At 44.2% G+C, this 24,749-nt stretch overlaps 2 protein-coding genes across 2 annotated transcripts in view; one reads left to right on the top strand and one right to left on the bottom strand.

The window, feature by feature from the left end:
- LOC140455602 (proteasome subunit beta type-5-like) overlaps nucleotides 1-5,997 on the top strand; it is a 97,963-nt gene extending 91,966 nt beyond the window's left edge. The window contains 4 exon segments of the mRNA XM_072550516.1: nucleotides 1,137-1,248; nucleotides 1,516-1,645; nucleotides 3,948-4,152; nucleotides 5,742-5,997. Of these exon segments, the coding sequence (XP_072406617.1) occupies nucleotides 1,137-1,248; nucleotides 1,516-1,645; nucleotides 3,948-4,152; nucleotides 5,742-5,830 (536 nt within the window). The 3' untranslated portion in view covers nucleotides 5,831-5,997.
- An 8,309-nt stretch (nucleotides 5,998-14,306) lies between these two features.
- LOC140455508 (antigen peptide transporter 2-like) overlaps nucleotides 14,307-24,749 on the bottom strand; it is a 39,179-nt gene continuing 28,736 nt past the window's right edge. Inside the window, exons 8-11 of the mRNA XM_072550452.1 lie at nucleotides 21,615-21,788; nucleotides 19,647-19,806; nucleotides 19,103-19,239; nucleotides 14,307-14,703 (exon numbers count right to left, since the gene is read on the bottom strand). Of these exons, the coding sequence (XP_072406553.1) occupies nucleotides 14,488-14,703; nucleotides 19,103-19,239; nucleotides 19,647-19,806; nucleotides 21,615-21,788 (687 nt within the window). The 3' untranslated portion in view covers nucleotides 14,307-14,487. The remainder of the gene's footprint in view (nucleotides 14,704-19,102; nucleotides 19,240-19,646; nucleotides 19,807-21,614; nucleotides 21,789-24,749) is intronic.

Below are 24,749 nucleotides of genomic sequence, written 5' to 3'. Positions count from 1 at the left end.
CAATCCAGAAAGTAGGAAGTGATAAATTTTGATGGGAAGCCAAAGCAGAGGTTGTACAGACAAATTGAATGTGAGTTTTGGGAATAGACTTAGTTAACGGACCTGCTTGTATATGGCTTGAAAGAAAGACTAGTTGAGCTTAGGAACATATATTTATAAATAGAGCCATAGAGTATAAACGCCTTGATATTATTCTGAACCATACCCAAGCTTGGCTCTCTGTGTTAAGCAGGAGATGAAGGGTTTGATGAATGTACAGAAGAGATATACTTGAGATTAATCCAGTTGCATTACTGCACTGTGAAGGTGGAATTGCTCCCATCAGTAAAGGGAAGTTTGAGGAACTTAGTGCTGGAAAATGAAACTGATTCAGAGTAGTCTTTTGTTGGTACAGACTCAATGGGCCAAAGGGCCTCTTCTGTGTTGGATGATTCTATGATTCAAGGTGGATAAAATCAGGAGGGACTTGGACTGAGCTCGTAGAGAGAAACTGATTGATAAGAGAGTTGAGAGCCAGCCTTAAGATGAATGGTAACAGAGCCAGAGGTAACATGAGGCAAAGTGTTCAACACAACCAGTGATCGGGGCTGGAGTATCTGATTCTCCAGCATCATCTGTGTTCGTTTCAGATTTACAGCATCCAGCTTAACTTCATTAGTAAATTAGGAATTCCTTTCTTCTTTTGCTATTGTTAAGAGATAAGATTGTTTACAACAAATAGAGCTGTTTTCTGTCAATAATGAAACAGTGTGAACTCTTTTTGTCCTGAATCGATCAGGCATTTGGTCACCTTGCTGGTTTAATTGGATTGGTCCACATTTGTGGAAAGCTTGTGGAATCGTGGGGCTTGATTATAAGCCAAAAATCCCAATTGATAATCCATACACAAATACACAGACATTTGTATATGTGCACATCTCAGGACATACACATTCAACCACAGACAGCTACCCATACACACACACACTTAATCATAAAGTATGCACACAGACAAGGACACACACACATAGATGCACAGATGTATACTCATATACATGTTCACACCAAGACAGGTAGATAGCACACAAAGTTACCGAGATAAGATCATCTGAGGCACCAAGAGTGTGATTGAAGTATCTCTGTGCTCTTTTATTTAGACACCCAGACGTTCAAGAAAGTGATTGAGATAAACCCTTACCTGCTGGGTACAACGTCGGGCAGTGCTGCAGACTGTGTCTTCTGGGAGAGAATGTTGGCCAAACAATGCAGGTAATCATCCAGTTCAGAAAAGGCTCTTCGGCCCATTGAGTCTGTCCCAATAAATAACTCCCTGAATCTAGTTGTCCTACACGAGAACATGCTAGGCTGTTCAGTGAATGGGAGATATCACAAAGTAAAATACATGGGATAGGATCATTAGTTTAAACCATTTACAGAACTAGACCCTGATTAAATACTCCAGTACACAAATAATGCCAGATGAATGTCATTCAAACATGTCATCCCTTTGCCTCACTGTAATTCCCTGTTTTGCAGGATTTACAAATTACGGAACAAGAAACGTATCTCAGTGTCTGCTGCATCCAAACTGTTGGCTAACATGGTGTCTGAGTATAAAGGCATGGGGCTCTCGATGGGAACCATGATCTGTGGCTGGGATGAGAAGGTGAGTCGCAGCGGGGGGGGGGGGGGGGGGGGGGGGGGAGGATGAAGGAGTGAGAAGCTGGAGGTGAAGGGTCAGGAGTGATGGTTGGGGAATATGAGGGAAGAGATGAGGATCGTGGATGAGGGGATGTGGGAATATTGATGTAGATGGTGATCTGGGATTGAAAGGTTGAAGGTCACTTCCAAGCAGCTCCTGATCAGATGAAGAATTGGTTATTGGTCCACGTGTCAGACTATTGGTCCTGTTATTTAAAATTTATAATTGTGAAGCAAGTCCAGCAGCTGGAGAAGTGAAAAATTAATTCAACAATCTGTCTTTGATTTGAGAGTCAGATGGATATTGATACAAAACCATGCTAATGTGGTAAAGAGTGCGATGACATAGAGGTTGAACCTCTCTGTTAATTGAAACCAAACACTCAGAAAAGCTCACCTCGCCTCTTAATCTGTTAAAAGTGTGAAGAACTGAAAGAGAACTCTTAGTTTCCACTATTTAAAGAAAAATAACAATTAACTAAACAAAACTATTCACAAACTCAACACTCTTTCCCCTAACTGAACACAATCCTATTGACATGCTGCTCCAATAATACAATTATTAAACATTACATTAACTTAATCTCAAATCCACAAAGTCTCTGTATTCTCTGCTATCTTCTATCTACTGATCTCACTGGGTCTGCTTCTTTCTTTTTACCATGAGTATGTTTTACAGAAAAAGGTACCTTTTTATAGAGGTCTTCAAATTCCTTTGGCAGTAAGTTATTAGTTGGGCAGTTACCTCTCCAACTCTATGCCAGTTGCTCTGACTACTTTTCAAAATGCCTGTGTTTTTATATCCCCAACATTGTCCCTTCTCATTGATCCAATATTGTCAAAACAATAAATTCAAACTCAGTTGGAATTTATTATCCTGGGGATAATTTAAGGTAATTGGTGTAAATTTGAATTGTTGTCAAAACAGCAACCAAGACTCGGGTATCCATTTAACAGCCATTTGTTACATGCATTTTGGAACAGCTTGTCTTCCAGCCATTCTGTTCCAGCAGCTGTGCCTGCAATTTAAGTTTATTTCAGTATTCAGAAAACACTCTCTATTTTAAAATGAGCGTACTTGCTTTTGACTTTGTAACAAGAGTATGAGAGTGGGATTAAAGGATAGAATTGATATTGATATAATAGCCTGAATGGCCTCTTCCTGCACTGTATCTTTGTGTGATTCCATTAGAAACACACCTCAACTTCAACATCAAATGCATTGAATGTCAGAGGAATAAGTTCAATTAATTATAGGATAGAAAATGAATAAGATGTGGATTATTCCTGTGTGAGGAAGATTCATTAACCATGCTTGGGAATCTCACACAGAACAATTTGACGGAACAAACAGTAATGCATTGCTCTAGGTGTGTGAGCTGGGGGCTGCTGAGTTGTTCAGTGGGACTTGATAGAGGTTAGCAAGCGACAACACAGCACAGAGCTGAGTACCATCAAATCCAGTGTCCAAGTAAGGACAACGTGACCAGTTGAGCCAATGGATCAGACTGAGGCCATTCTGCCCATTCTACCTTTGGTTCCATTTTTAAAGGATATCTATTACTCCCACTTGCCTGTTCCAGGATAAAACAGGACAAGAATCCCATTCTCCACTTCCACCATTCACCAATCCTTAACACAGTGCTCAATAGTAGCCACTTGTGCATTGGATTGGCACAGAAACAGGCCATTTGGCCCACAAGGTTCATACTGGTGTTTATGCATCTTTCGAGCCTCCTCCCATCTTCCCTGATCTAAATCCATCATCAGTTCCAAACCAGTATTCCTTTCATCCTCAGCTTCCTCACTCTTGTTTCCTTCTAAACTATCGATAAGGACACCCTTCATCCACTCCCTCTGGGAGTGAGTTCCACAATCTCCCCATTCTCAGGGGAAGATAATTCTCGAGAAGATATATATATCCTGATTGGATTTCTTGGTGACTGTCTCATACCAACGTTCTCACGTTATCTTCCTCCTCAGGAGAAAGAATGTGGAGCAAACTATCATCATTTCAAAGACCTCAGAGTAGGCCACTGGTTCAACCATCTCTCTGTGAGGGAGAAGGGACTGGATCTGTCAGCTCTTTCCTGGTCTGTACACTCCACGTTTCTGGTCTCGTCCTTATAAATACCACAGGGACAGGGATTGGAATTGTCACAACCAAGACCAGAGGAGGGTACAGGAGCTCACACCATGGTTGTCAGTGGTTAAGCAGCAACTTGAATATAGCCTGACAGTTTTATCATTCTGTATTCCTTCTCTAGGGCCCAGGTCTTTACTATGTGGATGATAATGGGATGAGACTCTCTGGCAGCATGTTCTCCACGGGCTCAGGCTGCAGTTACGCTTACGGTGTTATGGACAGCGGATATCGATATGACCTGTCGGTGAAGGAGGCCTATGATTTGGCGCAGCGTGCCATCTATCATGCCACCCACCGCGATGCGTATTCTGGAGGCACAGTTAACAGTGAGTGCAATCATCCGGCACTAAATGTGTGGCCGATTACTGTATAACGTGGATGGATGTGAGGTTATTCACTTTGGTAACAAAAACCTCTGAGGCTCCATAAGGCTCGGATCATCCCGCATTTGGAGTATTGTGTGCAGTTTTGGGCCCCATATCTCAGGAAGGATGTACTGGCCCTGGAGCGTGTTCAGAGGAGGTTCATGATAAGGGTCCCAGGACTGAAAAGCTTAACATACGAGGAAGGTTTGAAGACTCTGGGTCTATACTCAATGGGTTGAGAAGGATGAGAGGGGATCTAATAGAAACATGCAGAATACTGAATGGCCTGGACAGAGTAGATGTTGGGAAGATATTTCTATTAGTAGGAGAGACTAGGACCTGAGGGCACAGCCTTCAAGTAAAGGGAAGACCTCTTAGAACGGAGATAGAGAGAAACTTCTTCAGCCAGAGAGTGGGGAATCTATGGGATTCATTGCCACAAGAAGGCTGTGGAGGCCAGGTCATTGAGTAGATTTAAGACAGAGATGGATCGATTCATGAATATCAAGGGGATCAGGAGTTACGGGGAGAAAGCAGGAGAATGGCATTGAGAAACATATCAGCCATGACTGAATGGCGGAGCAGACTCAATGGGCTGGTTGGCCTAATTCCTGCTCTTTATATCTTATAGTCTTAGGGTCTTAAAAGGTACGGGGGAGAAAGTGGACTAAGTTGGATGATCAACCGTGATATATAATGAATGTTGGAGCAGGCTGAAAGTGCTGATTGGCCTCCTACTGCTCTTATTTTCTTTTTTCAATATCTTTAGACATGGAACTCCCAAACACCCTCTCACATTGCCAACTGGAAGGAGCTTCATTGCTGGAATTAGGCAGGAGAATAGACACCAGCATTGGTCCATAAAGTCAGGGGGCTGAGCAGTGTGGTAACAGGGAACAGCTCAAACAGGACGATAAGGACGACAATAAGAGTACGGCAATGCAAAGATATCAAATCTCAAAGTATGGGGAAAATGTTTTAAAAGTTATGCACAGATTAAACGACTGGGCAGGAAGATGATGCTGGACCATCATTTAGGGAGTGGCTTTGATCAGAAGAATATACAATCCGAATATGTTTTACAAGGTGAGTAACATGTAAGGGTCAATGTTGAATGAACTTTGGAGAGTTATTCAGTGTAACAGCTAATGTTTAATGTCCAGTGAAAGCAAACGTGAGGTAAAGATAGAGAAAGGACAAAAATTCAGGTTGGGGATAGTAATGATTGTGGAACACGTTGTGGAGTTAGAAGGAGGGGTTATCTTTTACAGGGGTGCAGCAGACTCCATTTGGTTAAGGTTACACAGAGGAAAGGCTCTGTTCCCACTAGTGCTGGTATTCTATAGGCTGAACAATAGTGAGAGAGAGAGATCAGGAGGTAAGTCTCAACATAAATTGCACAGCTGATTAAAACATACACAGCAGCTTTTTACATATGTACAGACTGTAAATTTCTGTTTGTCACTGTTTCCTGCAAGTGAAGTGGAAGGAGCGAAATCTGTTTCTTTCGTGCGGTGCAAGGTTAACACTGTGTCTGTTTTGTTCCACATTGTATCATATGTGGGAAAATGGCTGGGTCAAAGTGTCTCAGGAAGATGTTGGTATTCTGCACCACAGGTACACTGCAGAGACCCCGTGAGCTGCTCAAGACTCATTTGAAATCAAATCTCAGTCAAGACCAGCAACTAAAGTGACCAAATATTTCCATTGGACCAGTAGGCTGTGTGAATGGTTTACAGTTGACTGTTCACTGAAGTAAACTTAAACTTCAGTTGACTGAATAAATAAATACCATCTTACTCCAAACCAATTTGAGTATACAATTTTTATTGTTGCTTGTCTCATCTGCACATTACTCGGACTGAATGGGTTTAAATCATGGGGGGAGCAGTAGAGAAGTACCTCAGTGCTCTGGCCAACAGTCATCCCTCAACCAGTATCACATAAACTGCAGTTACCAGGGTAGTATTATCACCTTGTTGTTTGTGGGAGCTTGCTGTGCACATCTTGGAAGTTGTGCTTCCTGCTGGACAATAAGACCTACACTTCAAAATGTCCTACAGTGGCTGTGAAGAGACTGAAGTGGTTGTGAAAAGCACTACGCAAATGCAAGGCTTTCTTTCAAATTAGTTTTTCAATCAAATACAGTATGAGGTTTAAGATTCCTGTGATGTCTAAATGAACCATAAATTTAAGGGGAAGTGGTGAATACAGTGCCACTGTCATCAAACTATTAACCCACAGGCCCAGTCTAATGTTCAGTGATATGAGTTGAATTCTGCCAGGGAAGATGCTGACATTTAAATAAAGCTAACCTAATAGTGACTAATTAACCCACCCAGAGTGAGGGAAGTCTGCCATCCTTACCTGGTCTGGCCCACATGTGATTCCAGACCTATAGCAATGTGCTTGACTCTTAACTTCCCTTCAAACTTGTTGACCAAGACAGATACTCCAAGGGCAATTAGGGATAGGCAATAAATACTTACCCAGCCAGCAACACTCATGTCCCCAAAAGCATATAAAAAGAGATATGTGCATTCCACTTACTTGAAGATTTCTGGTGTTAATTTACAGCTGAACTGTCACATACACTGCAGAGTAACCCACTATGTGTCAGGACTGCTGCAGTGTAGAGACTGTGAACATTTTATAACGTCCAGTGACTTGACTCATTTGCAAATGAAGTTCTGGAAAAGAAATTGATCTAAATGTAATAATAATATTTGGTAAGACTAGCCATTTGGGCGGCACGGTGGCACAGTGGTTAGCACTGCTGCCTCACAGTGCCAGAGATCTGGGTTCAATTCCTGCCTCAGGCGACTAACTGTGTGGAGTTTACACGTTCTCCCTGTGTCAGCGTGGGCTTCCTCCGGGTGCTCCGGTTTCCTCCCACAGTCCAAAGATGTGCAGGTCAGGTGAATTGGCCATGCTAAATTGCCTGTAGTGTTAGGTTAGGGGTATGGGTGGGTTGCGCTTCGGCAGGGCGGTGTGGACTTGTTGGGCCGAAGGGCCTGTTTCCACACTGTAAGTCATCTAATCTAATCCATTTAAAAACCTTTAAGTTTAAATTGTAACAATATTCCAGGGGGTGGGGAACAGATGGTTGCCATTGACCAAAAACTCAACAGACTCACCTACAAAAGCAGGTCACAAGCTAGGAATACTGCAGCAGGTAACTCACTTCCTGACTCCCCAAAGCCTGCCCACCATGTGCAAGGCACAAGTGGAACACCCGCCACTTGCCTGGATGGGTGCAGCTCCAACAACACTCAACAAGCTCAACACCATCCAGGTCAAAGCAGCCTGCTTGATTGGGACCACATCTGCAAACATCCACTCCCTCCACCACAGATGCTCAGTAGCAGCAGTGTGTATAATCTCCAAGATTAGATTAGATTATTTACAGTGTGGAAACAGGCCCTTCGGCCCAACAAGTCCACACCGACCCTCTGAAGAGCAACCCACCCAGACCCATTCCCCTACGTTTACCCCTTCACCTAACGCTACAGGCAATTTACCATGGCCAATTCACCTGACCGGCACATTTTTGTGACTGGGAGGAAACTAGAGGATTCGGAGGAAACCCACACAGACATGGGGAGAATGTGCAAACTCCACACAGACAGTTAGAAATTACCAAAGATTCTCAGACAACACTTTACAAACCATTCCCACCTAGAACAACAAGGGCAGGTTATACCACCACCTGCAAGTTCCCCTCCACTCACCATTCTGATATGGAAATATATCGCAGTTCTGAGTTTGATATGTTAAACAGAGGCTTATTCCAGTATCTTAGGTGAGTGAAAATATCAATAAACATCAGTTAAGAGGATGAGAGGTCTTTCTGTTGTCCAATATTGAATTATCTCCTAATCAATATTGCAAAAATTGACATCTAACAGGCTGGTCGGTTAGAGAAAGGGCAGAGAGACGGAGAAATAAGGAAGGAAAGTAAAAGCAGTTTAACAACGGGGAATTCCAGGGAATGTTTCTCAGCGAGAGGCTGTGTGGAAACTCCCCAAGGGGTTACCAGGGAGTGGGGGCAGGTCAGGCACAGAGATAGAGAGACAGAGTGTAAAACTGTGGGTAGAGAGAGGGAGAGAGGGAAACATCAGCATTACCCTCCTCGCTCGGTCAGGGAGAGACACTGCAGATCCCAGTATCAGAGCCCGGTGATATTGACACTCAGGATCTCTCTCTCACACACACCTGCAGGCACAGCGATCAGACCTTTCTTTCCCCGACAGCGTCCAGTTTGAACAAAATAAGGGGTGGAGCGTTTTCATACAGGACAGAATAAAGTATATTTTTGAAATAAAAAAAAAGTTCAACTCCTTCCCTTCCCTACCTCAATCTGTCTGTTGCCCTTCTCTCTGTCCCTCTCACTCTGGGCAATCTGGGCTCTGTTGTTCCCCCTCTCCTCTCCATTCGCCCTTTCCCTGAGCCTCAACCTTTGAACCCCATCCCCAGTTCCACCTGGATGGGGGGTCAGGGTGAATCCACTTGTGCAGAATTTGGAATTGAGGGGGTCACTGGTTAAAACTCGGGCGGGAGGGGAGACACCCCATTTAAAACAGAGCTGGAGAGAAATCTGAAACAAGAACAGCAATTGCCGACAATACTCAGCTTTCGTGACCTGCCCAGTTTCCCCAGTGATCTGTTTTTCTCTGTTTCAGATCTGCACCATCCTGCAGTTGGTCATTGATCCTGGGGAACAATCTGTTCTCTCAGAGGGTCATGAGGCTTTACAATTCTACCCCTACAAAGGCAAAATAAATAGAATTTTCCAATCTTGTTTCAGATAAATGTGAGTGGATTCTTGTGAGGGAATTGTTGAAATGCTGTCTCTCTCTCCATTACCCCCTCACTCTGGGATTGCTGGAAAATGCGAACCCTTTTCCCGGAAGGAGAGGAATCCGTTCAGACTCATAGACCAATCGGAGTAAAAAGTTTGTTCATGACGTTACCTGTTGCCGGGTAGTGTCTGTGAATTCAGGTTTGGATCCAGTCGCCGAGCAGAGGGTCAGCTTCTGCAGCCCCCAGTGGACATGCAGGGAGCTCCAAGCTGGAGAATGAGGAGAGGACAGAAAGGGCAGAGGACTGAGCTCAATATCCTCTCAGGAAATGTCACTGGCGCTGGTGGTCGTGAGATGTGTGTAGGGCTCAGAGGCAGGGAGAGAGAAAGCACAGGGACAGAGAGACTCTAAAAGCAGTGCAGGAGCAGAAAGTTGTGGGACAAATGCCACTCTCAGTCAAATAGTTAAAAATGAACTATCCTTTATTATAAACACGTAGGCAAAAGATTCAAACTCCTAAAGTTACCTCAGAATACAGTAGGATCTGGACCAGATGGACCAATGGGCTGAGAAGTGGCAGATGGAGCAAATCTTAGCAGGACTTATATACTTAGCGGTAAGGTCCTAGGGAATGTTGTTGAACAAAGAGACCTTGGAGTGCAGGTTCATAGCTCCTTGGAAGTGGAGTCGCAGGTAGATAGGATAGTGAAGAAGGTATTTGGTATGCTTTCCTTTATTAGTCAGAGTATTCAGTACAGGAGTTGGGAGGTCATGTTGCAGCTGTACAGGACATTGGTTAGGCCACTGTTGGAATATTGCATGCACTTCTGGTCTCCTTCCTATCGGAAAGATGTTGTGAAACTTGAAAGGGTTCAGAAAAGATTTCCAAGGAGGTTGCCAGGGTTGGAGGATTTGAGCTATAGGGAGAGGTCAACAGGCTAGGGCAATTTTCCTTGTTATGTTGGAAGCTGAGGGGTGACTTTATAGAGGTTTATAAAATCCTGAGAGGCATGATTAAGATAAATAGACAAAGTCTTTTCCCTGGGCTGGGGGAGTCCAGAATTAGAGGGCATAGGTTTAGGGTGAGAAGGGAAAGATATAAAAGAAACCTAAGGGGTAACTTTTTGAATTGTGGAGCAGGCTGATGGGGCTGAATGACCTACTCCTGTTCATACTTCTTATAGTCTTGTTACAATCTTAAGTTTGCAGTGTGCAAATTAGTTTTCACAACAGTGACTAGCTGACTAAAATACTTTTTGGCTTTGAGACAATGGTGGTCATTAAAACCACTAATTAAATTCAAATCTATTTTATGCTTTGAAATGAATTGCACTGCAAACTGTCGTCTAATATGCCTCAATGTCTAATATTGAGCTGTCATCTTTACTTGTTAATTTTAAAATTATTGTCAACTGGGAAATTTTTGGACAACATAAAATCTAAAAATTCTGGTTCCATGGTATATTTGTACATTTACATGTTAACTATATAATTATGTGAGTGTCTTATAACAGTTTGTCATCTTTCTCCTTCCAACTCCAGTGCTGGTATCCTCTTCATAGAACCCCTACAGTGTGGAGACAGGCTTTTTAGCCACACCAACCCTCCGAGGAGTAACCCACCCAGACTCATTCCCCTAGCCTATATGTATCCCTGACCAGTGCACCTAACCTACACATCCCTGAACACTATGAAGAACACAGCATGGCCAATTCACCTAACCTGCAAATCTTTTGTGACTGTGGGAGGAAAGCAGAGCACCCAGAGGAAACCCACACAGATACAGGAAGAATGTACAATCTCCACATAGCCAGTCGCCCGAGGCTAGAATTGAACCCAGGTCCCTGGTGAGGTGGCAGTGCTAACCACTGAGCCACCATGCCACCCTATACTGACACATTGGCTTTCATTGTTTTTTGTCCTTGAACTTTCACACATGCAAAAGAAGAAATGGAGGGATCATATTCAGCTGGTGGTACTGAATTAAGTAGAGGAGAAGCCAATAGTGTAATCACTCATTTCACTGAAATGCCAAGATATGTTTGCTGTCTGTGACTTGAATTTGTATATGGTGCAGAGTTGGTTTGACCATTCATCACTAGATCTGAGCACCATTCTCGTCTGTCAAAGCTGCAAGTTTTGTTTTGTGTTCAGGCAATGGTGGCTTGGCCAGCATTTATTGCCAATGAGTGACCTGGAAACCAAATGCAGCTTAAAGTTGATCCTAAGATCCCCATAGGCTGCTTTTGTTTTCTTAGCAAGCATCACGTTAAACCACACACCACTCTGGTCTCCAACAAATGCAGGTAGGTCATGATTTATTTACCATTAATTTTGAGTTAACGGTTCGGGTGCCTCTTCTTTTCTTTGACACGAATTGTCAAAAGTATCTGGTTTGTCTCCTGTCTTGCCCATCAGACTCTGATTATATGTAGAAAATCACCCAACTTCCCTTCTTGACATTTTTCATGTTGGATCATTTCAACTGTCCCCTCTTCTCGGACTGTCTTCTCCCTATCAAATGTGCCCTACTTTCTCGACCTTCAAACAAACACTCACTTGTTAACCCTACTATCCTTTAAAGAAAATTATCACTGTTTGTTTTCAAATCCATGAACACGTTGACATCCCCTCAATTCATGCTCATATTTCTTTCAATCTGTGTTTGAATTTCTCTGTTTAGATTTCCCAGATTTTTGTAATACTCCTAACTCCACTGACGTGGTTGACCATACATCTTACTCCAGCGCTTCTTCTTTGCTGTCCAACTGAATGAGCATGTCTTTGCTTGGTTACATTATTTCATGTCTCTTCATAACCAGAGAGACTTTTGTAATTACTTCCATTACTGCCTGCACAATCTTGCCTGATAACTTCCCTCCTCTTACTAATCATCTACAAGTTGCCCCTCAGCAGCATTATCTGAAGACATGATGTCAAGTTCCACAAAGTATTTTTAATTACCATAGAACTCTGTGGGAAGCTAGGGAAGTGATTGCTGGCCTCTTGCTGAGATATTTGTTTCATTGATAGTCACAGGTGAGGCAGTGGAAGACTGGAGGTTGGCTACTGTGTTACCACTGTTTTAGAAGGGCGGTAAGGATAAGCCAGGGAACTACAGACTGGTGAGCCTGATGTCGGTGATGGGCAAGTTGTTGGAGAGAATCCTGAGGGACAGGATTTACATGTATTTGGAAAAGGAAGGACTGGTTAGGGATAGTCAACATGGCTTTGTGCGTGGGAAATTACGTCTCACGAATTTGATTGAGTTTTTTGAAGAAGTAACAAAGAGGATTGATGAGGGCAGAACGGTGGGCATAATCTATATGGACTTCAGTAAGGCATTCAATAAGGTTCCCCATGGGAGACTGGTTAGCAAGGTTAGATCTCATGGAATACAGGGAGAACTAGCCATTTAGATACAGAACTGGCTCAAAGGTAGAAGGTGGTGGTGTAGGGTTGTTTTTCAGACTGGAGGCCTGTGACCAGTGGAGTGCCACAAGGATCAGTGTTTGTCCCTCTATGTTTTGTCATTTACATAAATGATTTGGATGCGAGCATAAGCGGTACAGTTAGTAAGTTTTCAGATGAATCCAAAATTGGAGGTATAGTGGACAGCGAAGAGGGTTACCTCAGATTACAACAGGATCTTGATCAGATGAGCCAATGGGCTGAGAAGTGGCAGATGGAGTTTAATTCAGATAAATGTGAGGTGCTGCATTTTGGGAAAGCAAATCTTTGCAGGACTTATACATTTAATGGTAAGGTCCTGGGGAGTGTTGCTGAACAAAGAGACCTTGGAGTGCAGGTTCATAGCTCCTTGAAAGTGGAGTCACAGGTAGCTAGGATAGTGAAGAAGGCATTTGGTATGCTTTCCTTTATTGGTCAGAGCTTTGAATATAGGAGTTTGGAGGTCATGTTGTGGCAGTACAGGATGTTGGTGAGGTCACTGTTGGAATATTGCGTGCAATTCTGGTCTCCTTCCTATCGGAAGAATGTTGTGAAACTTATAAATCTTTTCTGAAACCTTTCAAGGATGTTGCCAGGGTTGGAGGATTTGAGCTGTAGGGAGAGGCCGAACAGGCTGGGGCTGTTTTCTCTGGAGCGTCGGAGGCTGAGGGGTGACCATATAGAGGTTTACAAAATTATGAGGGGCATGGCTAGGGTAAATAGACAAACTTTTTTCCCTGGGGTTGGGGAGTCCAGAACTAGGGGGCATAGGTTTAGGGTGAGAGGGGAAAGATATAAAAGAGACCTAAGGGGCAACATTTTCACGCAGAGGATGGTGCGTGTATGGAATGAGCTGGATGTGGTGGAGGCTGGGACAATTGTAACATTTAAGAGGCACTTGGATGGGTATTTGAATAGGAAGGGTTGGGAGGGATATGGGCCAGGTGCTGGCAAATGGGACTAGATTGGGTTGGGATGTCTGGTTGGCATGGACGGGTTGGACCGAAGGCTCTATTCCATTCTGTACATCTCTATGCCTCTAACTAACAAGCTTCCTAAGAACGTAAGAAATAGGAACAAGAGGGGACCATTTTGCCTCACTCACACCTATTCCCAAACCTCAAAATTGCATAAATTAGTCTCCTTTTTCAGTATTTTAAGTGATCTAGCCTCCACAACTCTCTGGAGTAGATAATCACAGACATTCATGACCCACTGGGAGAAGAAATTCATTTGTATTTCAGTTTAAAGTGGGTAGCCCCTATTCTGTATTGATGTTCCCAAGTTTGAGATTCCCCCACTGGTGAAAACAGTATCGCATCATCGTCTCCCTTCCCCAACCTCCTCAGAATCATCATTTCAAGAAGAGCACTCCTCATTCTTCTGACTTGTCCATGTCTTCTTGAGAAGTCAGTCCCTTCATTCCAGTCACCCAGACTCAAAAATATCTTTTGAACTGCCTCCAATGCCAGTCTATCCTTTTTGCAAACAAAATTCAGGGACCAAAACTGTACGCAGTACTCCAGGTGCAGTACAGGTAACCCATTTTTACCCTCTCATTGTCCTCATGATCATCGCTCTCACTTTTCTGCATGGGCTTTTCCCTCTCTCCCCCTCTGGGTTCAGTCTCTACCTGTCTCTAACACCTCCCCATTCCCCCCGCCTCCAATCACTGTCATCACCATCTATCCCACCTATTCCGATTTACTATCACTTCCGAAGAAAGGTCATCCCAGTTCAAAATGTCAATTGTTTCTCCCTTCGAGGATCAGCTGAGTTTTGTGAGCTTCTTGGTGTTTTTGTTTCACATTTCCAACATTCGCAGTTATTGGTTTGATTTTAGTGCTTTAATTGAATGTGTTTGAACCTAATTACAAACCCTCACACTGCTCTGTGAGACAGTGTAATATCAAAAGCTCAGTTCAGTATATACAAAAGCTAAATACAAAACTGCTATTGGGTTAGACAGTGAAATGAAGACAGTGTGTTTTTCATGGAGGGGTGATTTGGATTGGGGCTCCATGCCCTCCATTCCAGAGTCTGGTTAAACCTCAGTCACACTCTGCTCCCCGTTATGAGTCAGTCTCTGTAGCAGGTGGAAATAGCAGCCTTTTCTCTCCATTAATTCCTCGTGCTTTCCCTCCTCCACCACCATCCCTCTCTCAATCACAATGATCTTGTCAGCCTTCTCCACAGTCTTCAGACGGTGGGCAATGACCAGGATGGTTTGTCCCGTGTCCTTCGATAAAGCCTGCTGGATCTGGGAGAGACAGAGAGAGAGAGAGCGATAGAGATAGAGAGTATTACAACAGTTGCTCAGAGTCAGTGTGGCCTCATCCCTACCTGTGAGTACCTCTCTGAGGATGGTGATCTGGGATTCTTGGAAGTGTAAATCTCACAGTGCTGCCCATGTCCCCATCACTGTGTCCTCTATCAGACCACAGAAAACCACCACCATGTCAGTCAGAAATCTAACCAAATCCACACCCTTCCCTTCCAGGAAGAGAGGAGGGAGACCTGCCATAGAGCACCTCCCTGGAGCTGCTTAGTTAAGTTGATCGCAGGAAAGTCACAAGTTGATTGGTTGTTGAGCAGTTGCTGTTGGGGACTGTGTTTCAACTCCAATAATTTGTAAGATGCTAATATGTAAATTAGTGCAGGAAAAGTGAGAATGTAAAAGCGTGGGAGAAGGAGGTGATTTGAGAATATGGCGGTTTATTATTAATAGTATGAGTTGAAGGCTAACAAAAGTTAAAGGAAGGAAAAGGGACTAAAGTTGAAGGGAATAAATTGATTTAAGAGTTTCAGGTTAATGCACGGTGGAACAGTTCAGCCAAGTGGAATGCTTATCCTGTGACATGTGGGCATCTGCGGTCACTCCTTCTGACACAGACACATCTTTGTGTAACAAGTGTCACTGGATGAATGTGTGCCTGGAAAAATGGTACAGGAGAGAGGCTGTAGATTCCTGGAACACTGGGACTGGCGCTGGGAAAAACTGCACCTCTCCAACCGGACAGTTCTACCTGGGACTGAGTTTCTGGTGGGCACTTTGTTAATGTCACTGTGAGGGTTTTAAACTGAACTTGACATGGGTGTAGGAACCAAGAGAGAAGGCCAGGGTGTCTGAAATTCTAGCTAGCACTGAATAGAGAATAACAAGTTATTTGATGGATTCAGTATAAGGTGAATGCACATTGGTAAATGCATCACATAAGGAATAAGCTTCGGGAGTGACAGTTGCAGATTGCAAAGTGGAATTATAAAATTGTGATGGTGATGGAGAAGAAGGGTAAAACTGGGTGCTCAATATCCTGGAGTATAATATATTCATGAAAATACAAAAGGCAAAACAGAGAATTTTTTTTAGATAAGGACAGCATTACAGTTATAGTCATAGAGATGTACAGCACAGAACCAGACCCTTCAGTGCAACTCATCCATACCAACCAGATATCCCAATCCAATCTAGTCCCATTTTCCAGCACTTGGTCCATATCCCTCTGAGCTGAAAATGTGTTGCTGGAAAAGCGCAGCAGGTCAGGCAGCATCCAAGGAGCAGGAGAATCGACGTTTCAGGCAAAAGCCCTTCTTCCTGAAGAAGGGCTTATGCCCGAAACATCGATTCTCCTGTTCCTTGGATGCTGCTTGACCTGCTGCGCTTTTCCAGCAACACATTTTCAGATCTGATCTCCAGCATCTGCAGTCCTCACTTTCTCCACCCATATCCCTCTAAACCCTTCCAATCCATAAACCCATCCAGATGCCTGTTCAATGCTGTAATTTCAATGCTCTGGCAGCTCATTCCATACACGTACCACCCTCTGCGTGAAAAAGTTGCCCCTTAGGTCTCTTTTATATCTTTCCCTTCTCACCCTTAACCATGCCCTCTAGTTCTGGAAGTGAGGCTGGTCAAATGAATGAGGAGGAATGAGGGATCAGTGATCATTGTATCAAACGGTTCAAGACGACTGTGGGAAATGTCATTTGTCACTCCAGAGTAAGAATAATCAACTGACAGAGAGAGGATTTTAAAGGGACAGGAGCAGAGCTGGACTGATCAAATGGAACAAAAGGTTGGTGGGGAAAAACAGCAGCTGAACAATGGGAAGGGGATGGTCCAGGTACAGTCAAAGTATATTCCCTCAAAAAGGAAAGGTGGGACCATCAAATCAAGAGCTCCATGGATGGCCAGGAGATAGACATTGCGATAAAGTAGAGAAAGTCTGCTTTTGGCAGGTGTCAGACAGATAATACAATTGAGAGCGAGGAGGAATATTGAAGGTTTGGATGGGAAGGTGGGAAAATAAGTGAAAAAAAGAGAAATTATGGGAGAAGGCTGGCAGCTAACATAAAGGGACAATGCCAAAGTCTCCAATACGGACATGAACAGTAAGTGGTGGTAAACAGGGGAGAGGGCTGATTAGGCACCAAAAAGGGGATGTACACATGAAGGTAAGAGGCAACTCAGAGGGGTTCAAGGGACACTTTGCATCGGTCTTTACCTACCATGGAGGTGCTGCCTTGGTCTCAAGAGCACATGTCAGGCCATTCAGCCCATTGAGTGTGTTCTGCTATTCAATGAGATTATGACGGATTTGATCATCCTCAATGTCACGTTCCCGCCTTTTCCCCATCACCCATGATTCCCACACTGTGGAAAAATCGGTCTGTCTCAGCCTTGAGACCATGGTGACAGACGAGTTAGAAGGCTTTTAAATTGGTGTTGAGGTGGTACAGGATAAGCTGTTGTTCTTAAACCAATAAAGCACCAGGACTAGTAGAGATATAGAGGAGGTGAAAGGGGAAAATGCTGAGTTACAGACCACAATCTTTCAATCCTCCCAGGAGTTGGAGTGTTCAAGAATTGCCAGAGGCCTGGACAATTGCAAACTGTACAGCCTTGTTCAAAAAGGTTGTACAGAAAGGCCAAAATATTGCAGACTAGCCAGGATATCATTGACAAGAAAACTTTGAGGAAAAAAAAACTATTTGAAAGATTACGAATACTTACCTGGAAAAATATCAACTGATTTGGAAAAAGCATCATGAATTTATTGAGTGAAAACATATCTAACAAATTTGGAATTCTTTGAAGAGGTCACAGAATGGTTTGATGAGAGTCATGCTGTTGATGTGGTTTGTAGGGATTCCCAGAGGTGATTGATACAGTGCTACACAACACACATTTCAGGAAGCTTCTCCAAAATGGTATAAAAGGGACAGTAGTTATAATGTAGACTTGTTTCAACTTCAGCTGGAATATTGTGGAAGTTGTGGGCATCACAGAGGAAATTTGTTAGTGTATTTGAGTGCAAAGCTGCTGAAAAAGAATAGGTCCAGTGACGAGATACTTCAGCTTTGAGGAGAGATTGGAGAAGATGTGATTGACCTCCCAGGGAAAGAGAACACTAAGAGATTAGATTACTTACAGTGTGGAAACAGGCCCTACGGCCCAACAAGTCCACACTGCCCCGCCGAAGCGCAACCCACCCATACCCCTACATCTACCCCTTACCTAACACTAGGGGCAATTTAGCATGGCCAATTCACCTGACCTGCACATCTAATGGGAGGATGGGAGGAAACCGGAGCACCCGGAGGAAACCCAATCAGACATGGGGAGAATGTGCAAACTCCACACAGAGAGTCGCCTGAGGCGGGAATTGAACCCGGGTCTCTGGTGCTGTGAGGCAGCAGTGCTAACCACTGTGCCACCGTGCTGCCCATAACAGATGAAACAGAAGATTTCAAAATCCTGAGGTCTCTAAACAGAATGGACAAGAAAGTGGGTTGAGAACCAAAGGGCGCAGTTTTAAAGTGTTTTGCAGATGAAGTGAGTGCAATGTGAGGGAACTTTTCCACACAGTGAGTAGTTAGCAGATGGAACAGACTGCAGGAAATACAGTGGAGGTAGATTCAGGTGAGATATTCAAAAGGACATTGAATGATTATATGAATAGATACAATGTACAGGGAAAAGGCTGGAGATCGGACCAAAGTTCATATTCTTAGAATCATTGCAGGCAAAATGGGCTGAATGGACTCCTTCTGAACTATAACAATTCCATCATTCCATGAAATCTGTTACACTTGCACAGTGGCTCAATGGTCAACACCAGTGACTCACAGTGCCAGTGACCCAGGTTCGATAACAACCTCGGGCGATAGTCTGTGTGGAGATTCCACATTCTCCCCGTGTCTGCGAGGGTTTCCTCCGTGTGCTCCAGCTTCCTCCCACAGTCCAATAACGTGAAATGTTAGGTGAATTGGCCACGCGACATTGCCCATAGGGATGTGTAGGTTAAGTGCATTAGTCATGGGAAATGTAGAGTAATTGGGTAGGGGAATGGGTGTGGGATACTCTTTGGAGGGTTGGTGTGAACTGTTGGGTCAAAGGGTCTGTTTACACACTGTAGGAATTCTATGTCCATGTCAATCTACACCCTAACACAGAGTAATCAACCCTGTCAATCGACATCCTAACACAGTGTAATAACGCTCTGTTACACCAGTAATAAACCCTATCAATCTACACCCTAACACAGTGTAATAACGCTCTGTTACACCGGTAATAAACCCTATCAATCCACACCCTAACACAGTGTAATAATGCTCTGTAATAAGACTTTCTGTGAAACCTGAGGCCGCTCACTCACCGTGTGCTCACTATCCACATCGAGGGAGCTGGTTGCTTCGTCGAGGATGAGGATTTGAGGTTGTCGGATGAGAGCTCGAGCAATGGCTATTCTCTGTTTCTCTCCACCAGAAAGCTGTCCTCCTGCCTCTCCGACATCTGAACAGGAGAGTGGAATATTTCAGTGATGCTCACATCGTATTGATCCCTTTCCCCTTCTCCATACAGTGGGGGCAGCTCAGTGACTTGAGCAGCTCCTAATGTGGCTTCTCTCGGAGATGGAAGTGAGCTCCCCACTGGTGTAGCCTTCCACAGAGATCAGTGGGAGTAACCCCCAAACACTCAAAGCCCAGATAGTCACCCACCCTTGGTAACAGAGTCTCTCACTATCACACTCAATTACCGTCGCTCACCCTCAAGAATTGGAGGCCCTCAATATCACACTCAGTGACACTCACCCTCGATAACAGAGTCCCTCACTGTCATACTCAATTACACAGTCCCTCCTGATCATCCTGCCCTCACTCCCAGTCTCGCTGGGTTTCGAGTATGGTTTCTGATGGTACCTGTGCTGTAGCCATGCTCCAGTCCCTCGATGAATTCATGGGCATTGGCTTTCTGAGCTGCTGCAGTCACCGATGACATCGGAACGTTCTGGAGGCCATAGCAGATATTGTCCCTGACAGAGAGTGCAAACAGCACAGGCTCCTGTCCCACGACACCCAACTGAGGAGCAAAAACACAAGAGTTTTGTTCAGAATCACCAGGAGAGAGACCAGACTCCAGTGTGGTTGAAGAATACTGTCGGTGTGAGAGGACCAGGCAGGATAGTGAGACCTGTACTCAGTGCTCACCAACAGACTGAGAGTGGGCAATGAAGGAACATCATTCGACACAGTTCAAAGCATCACACATCTTGACAAGGACGTACTGAGTTATTGGCTTTAAGTGCAGAGAGATGATGCTGGAACTGTATAAATCACTGGGGAGGTCACAGCGAGAGTACTGTGTGCAGTTCTGGAATCCTCTTTTTAACACTGGAGAGACTGCGCTGGAGACTTACCAGCAAGTTGTCTGGGCTGCAGAGTTTCAGCACCAAGAGAGAGATGGGACATACTGGGATTGTTTTCTTAAAGCAGAGGGGATTTGACTTGAGATTTATACAATTTTCAGGAGCATAGATAGGATAGAGGGGAAGAAATGTTCTCTTTGTAGAGGGATCAATGATCAGGAACACAGATTTAAGCTGGAAGGTTTCGAGGGCACTTTGAGGGGAAACCTTTTTACCTTCATGGAGCCTGGAACTCACTGCCTGTCAGGCTGGGTAAAGGAAGAAATCCTCATCCCATTAAACAAGGAGTTAGATGGGCACTTGTGATGCGTAATCATATAAGGCTGTGGACTAATGGGCTTAAAAATGTGTTGCTGGAAAAGCGCAGCAGGTCGGGCAGCATCAAAGGAGAAGGAGAATCGACGTTTTGGGCATAAGCCTTTCTTCAGGACCAATGAGATTAGAGTAGTTTGGTGGCTGTCCTTGACCAATGCAGACATTATGGGCTGAAGAACCTTTCCCTGTGTTGGAGAGCTGTATTACAGTAAATGCCAGCCTTGTTTTGCAGGGGAGAACATTGGAGGGTAAATGCTCGCCGGGTTAACTCCCCTGATTTCCTTCAGAAAGATGCCCTGGGTATTCACACAGCCACCACAGCAACCAGATGATTTACACCTCGTCTGAATGATTCACCAAGGGAACAGCCCAGGAGGGTGGGTCTACAGGTTTTAGACTGTAGTGAGAAAACCTGAAGTTCTTCCCATTATAACAGGCATAATCTGACAGAAGGAGGTGAGAGGGAGGGTGGTCAGTCCACAGTCAGCGACGGTCTTGCTCAAAGAAATGGGGATAAATTACATTGGCCACTCAGGTTAGTCAATGATCAGAGGGTGATGGGCAATGGGCATAATTCAATCCAAATGTAGACGCTTTTCCCTGTCCCAAAAGGTTGCTCAGGATGGAAGTTAGTTCAAATATAAAGACTGAGGTTGGAGACTTTTGTTTGTCAGTCGTGCCAAGGGCAATGGAACCAAATTGGGTAGATTTAGAGGAGATGTGGATCAGATGAGATCTATTTTGTGGTGAACAGGCTGAAAGACTTCCTCCTGAAGGACAGAAAGCTGGGAACTGAGATGGAGGGGATGGCACTTGCAGAGAGTATGTGAGTATAAGGTGATGGAATGAATGCCAGACCCTGAGGTATTATCCATAATAATGTCCCCTGTTTGTTAGTGGGACTGCTGCTCAGCAGCTCCTTATTCTGTTCATAACTTATGCATTACATTCAATCAGTGACACTGTGTATCAATCACAATCAGTGTCCCTGGGGATATATAACGCTTTCTCAATATCTCTGTCTTTTTGACACAATCTCCCTGCCCCTGGATGTATATGACATGACCTCCTTGTCTCTAGGTGGTATATGACCACCCCCCCACCCCAGCCCCCAGTGAGAGGGGGTATATTCCCTGCTGCTCCTCACCTTGTTGTGGTAATATTTATGTTCATATTCCTCAATGGGTCTGCTATCCAGCAGGATCTGTCCGGTCTGAGGTTGATAAAACCTCTCGAGCAGGTTCACACACGTCGTCTTGCCCCCACCGGAGGGTCCCACCAGGGCCGTGATCTCACCACACTTCAGCTCAAAGGAGACGTTCTGTAAAGAAACAGGACAGGGAGAAGGAGCAGGTCAGCACAGTGCAAGACAGGACACACACATCCTGGTCTGTCACTGGGAGAGAACAGGTTTACTTGTATCATGGTGTCAGAAACCAGATTATTAATGAACTATTAATTCCAATGAGTTTTTTTTTAAAACAAGAGGGCATACAGGCAAAAGATGGCTGTAGATGCAAATTCACTGGCTATCTGATCGATATTTGTATGAACCCATGGATCATCATACCTATCACGTATCACAGAAATGTCAAAAGGGAGACTTGAGAAGAATTAGCAAGTGGCTGGCTCCAAATCCCAGCTCAGGAGAAAGTCATCTCCTGCCTAAATGTTTGAGGTTTACCCTTCCAGGAATAAACAAATATCCACCAAATGCAGGCATAATCTGGTGTGCATTAGTGCATCAGTGTGCTCATGTGTGTGCTGTGAAAGTCACAGCTTGAGGTCTGCCGTTAGACATAAAACTGAGAGAAAGTGAGGACTGCAGATGCTGGGAAATCTAAGTCGAAAAGTGCGGCGCTGGAAAAGTACAGCTGGTTGGGTGGCATCCAAGGAGCAGGAGAATCGATGTTGAATCTCCTTCTCCTCAGATGCTGCTCGACCTCCTGTGCTTTTTTAGTGCCATGCTTTTTGATATTAGACATAAAAGACATGTCATAACTCTGAATGCTGAAAGTTAATCACTGCTGAAAGGAAACAGGACAGTTAAGTTGCTAAGAGAAGAATTTCAAAATTGACTGCTCTACTACCAATGTAGGCCCTACTGTATCACCCAATGTAATGGCTGTTACATTCATTGCCCACTGTTCAACAGCCCACAGACTGATCCATATATCTCCGCACTTTTTCTTGGACTCACTTTGTTGCTAATTTGTGTGCCTGTATGTTACATTTCTACATTTTCTTGGGTTTCAAGAACTAATAAATACCTAGTCAAATTGGCTTTTTTCAAACATAAAAGTTTGTTTGAAAGTGGGAGGAAGGCATTCTCCAGGGAACCTTTTTAATAAACATTGTTGCGACCAGTTAAGAGGATAGGTGAATAAAGAAGGGGAGCCAGTTCATCCAAATTCCTTGGATGGTGCAGGATAACACGAGAGGACATAGCTTTAAATTGAGGAGTGATAGATTTAGGACAGATATTAGGGGTAGTCCCTTTAGTCAGAGAGTAGTAGGAGTGTGGAATGGCCTGCCTGCAACAGTAGTAGACTTGCCGAGGTTAAGGGCATTTAAATGGGCATTGGACACACATATGGATAATAATGGAATGGTGTAGGTTAGATGGACATTATTAAGTTAAATTCACAGGTCAGCGCATTATCGAAGGCCAAAGGGTCTGTACTGCGCTGTAATGTTCTATAACTTCTATGACTCTATAAGCTAGCACATAGGTGCAGTACATGAAGCAGGTACATGAAATACAGGGATTTATTACTGAGGAGTGTAAAAACAGAGAAGTCTTGTTTACAACTGCATAGGATACTGGTGAGGCCATACCTGGAGTATGGTGTACAGAACAAATAAAATTACAGAACAGGAACAGGCCCTTCGGCACTTCAGGCCTGCGCTGATCCAGATCCTCTCCCTAAACCTGTCGCCTATTTTCAAAGGGTCTGTATCTCTCTGCTCCGTTCTCATTCATGTATCTGTCTAGATACATCTTAAATGATGCTGCCGTGCCCACCTCTACCACCTCCACAGTCCAGGCACCCACCACCCCCTGCATGAAGACCTTTCCACACACATTTCTTCTAAACATTTCCCCTCTCACTTTGAACTCTTGACCCCTCGTAATTGAGACCCTACTCTGGGAAAATCTTCTTGCTCTCCACCCTGCCTATACCTCTCATGATTTTGTAGACCTCAACCTCCAGCTTTCTAATGAAAATAATCCTAATTTGCTCCACCTCTCTTCGTAGCTGGTGCCGTCCATCCTGGTGAACCTCCTCTGCACCCTCTCCAAAGCATCCACATCCTTCTGGTAATGTGGGGACCAGAACTGTACACAGTATCCCAAATGGGGCCAAACCAAAGTCCTATGCAACTGTAATATGACCTGCCAACTCTTGTACTAGGAGAAAGTGAGGACTGCAGATGCTGGAGATCAGAGCTGAAAATGTGTTGCTGGAAAAGCGCAGCAGGTCAGGCAGCATCCAAGGAACAGGAGAATCGACGTTTCGGGCATGAGCCCTTCTTCAGGAAGGCCAACCCTTGTACTCAATACCCCGTCCGATGAAGGAAAGCATTCCATATGCGTTCTTGACCACTGTATCTGCCTGCGTTGCCACCTTCAAGGAACAATGGACCTGAACACCCAGATGTCTCTGTACATATAGTTTTGATCCCTGTATTTACGAAAGGACTGACTGGGTTTGGAAACAGTTAAAAAAGAAATTCATGAGCTGATTCTTGACTTATCTAGAATGGTTAATCAAGTTCGGCCATTATTCATTAGCGTTTAGATGAATGAGAGTGATTTTATTGAAATGATGATTCTGGGGAGATGTTGAGAAGATGTTTCCACTAGTGGGAGAACCTCAAATTAGGGGTCGTTGTTACAGAATAAGAGACCATCATTCAAAGCTAATATGCAAAAGGAATTTCTTCTCCCGAGGAGCAGAGAATGTCTGGATTTCTCTACCCGGGAGAATTATACAGGTTGGATCACTCGAAGTAATTTAAGATGTTTGGATAGATAAATAGATATCAGAGGCAGCAAAACAGATGAGATGAGTCCAGGGACAGACTGACCACCATTTTATAGAAAGAATGGGCTGGTATGAGGGGCTGAATGGCCTCTTTTTGCTGATTGGTTTGTGCAATTGTGAACAATTGTTGATGTCAGACATAATCAAGTTTGTTTCAGACTGGAGGCCTGTGACCAGTCGTGTGCCACAAGGATCGGTGCTGGGTCCACTGCTTTTTGTAATTTATATAAATG

The sequence above is a fragment of the Chiloscyllium punctatum genome, chromosome 30 (genome assembly GCF_047496795.1).
Source record: "Chiloscyllium punctatum isolate Juve2018m chromosome 30, sChiPun1.3, whole genome shotgun sequence".
Taxonomy (NCBI): domain Eukaryota; kingdom Metazoa; phylum Chordata; class Chondrichthyes; order Orectolobiformes; family Hemiscylliidae; genus Chiloscyllium; species Chiloscyllium punctatum.
This window is presented reverse-complemented; position numbering and strand designations above follow the sequence as displayed.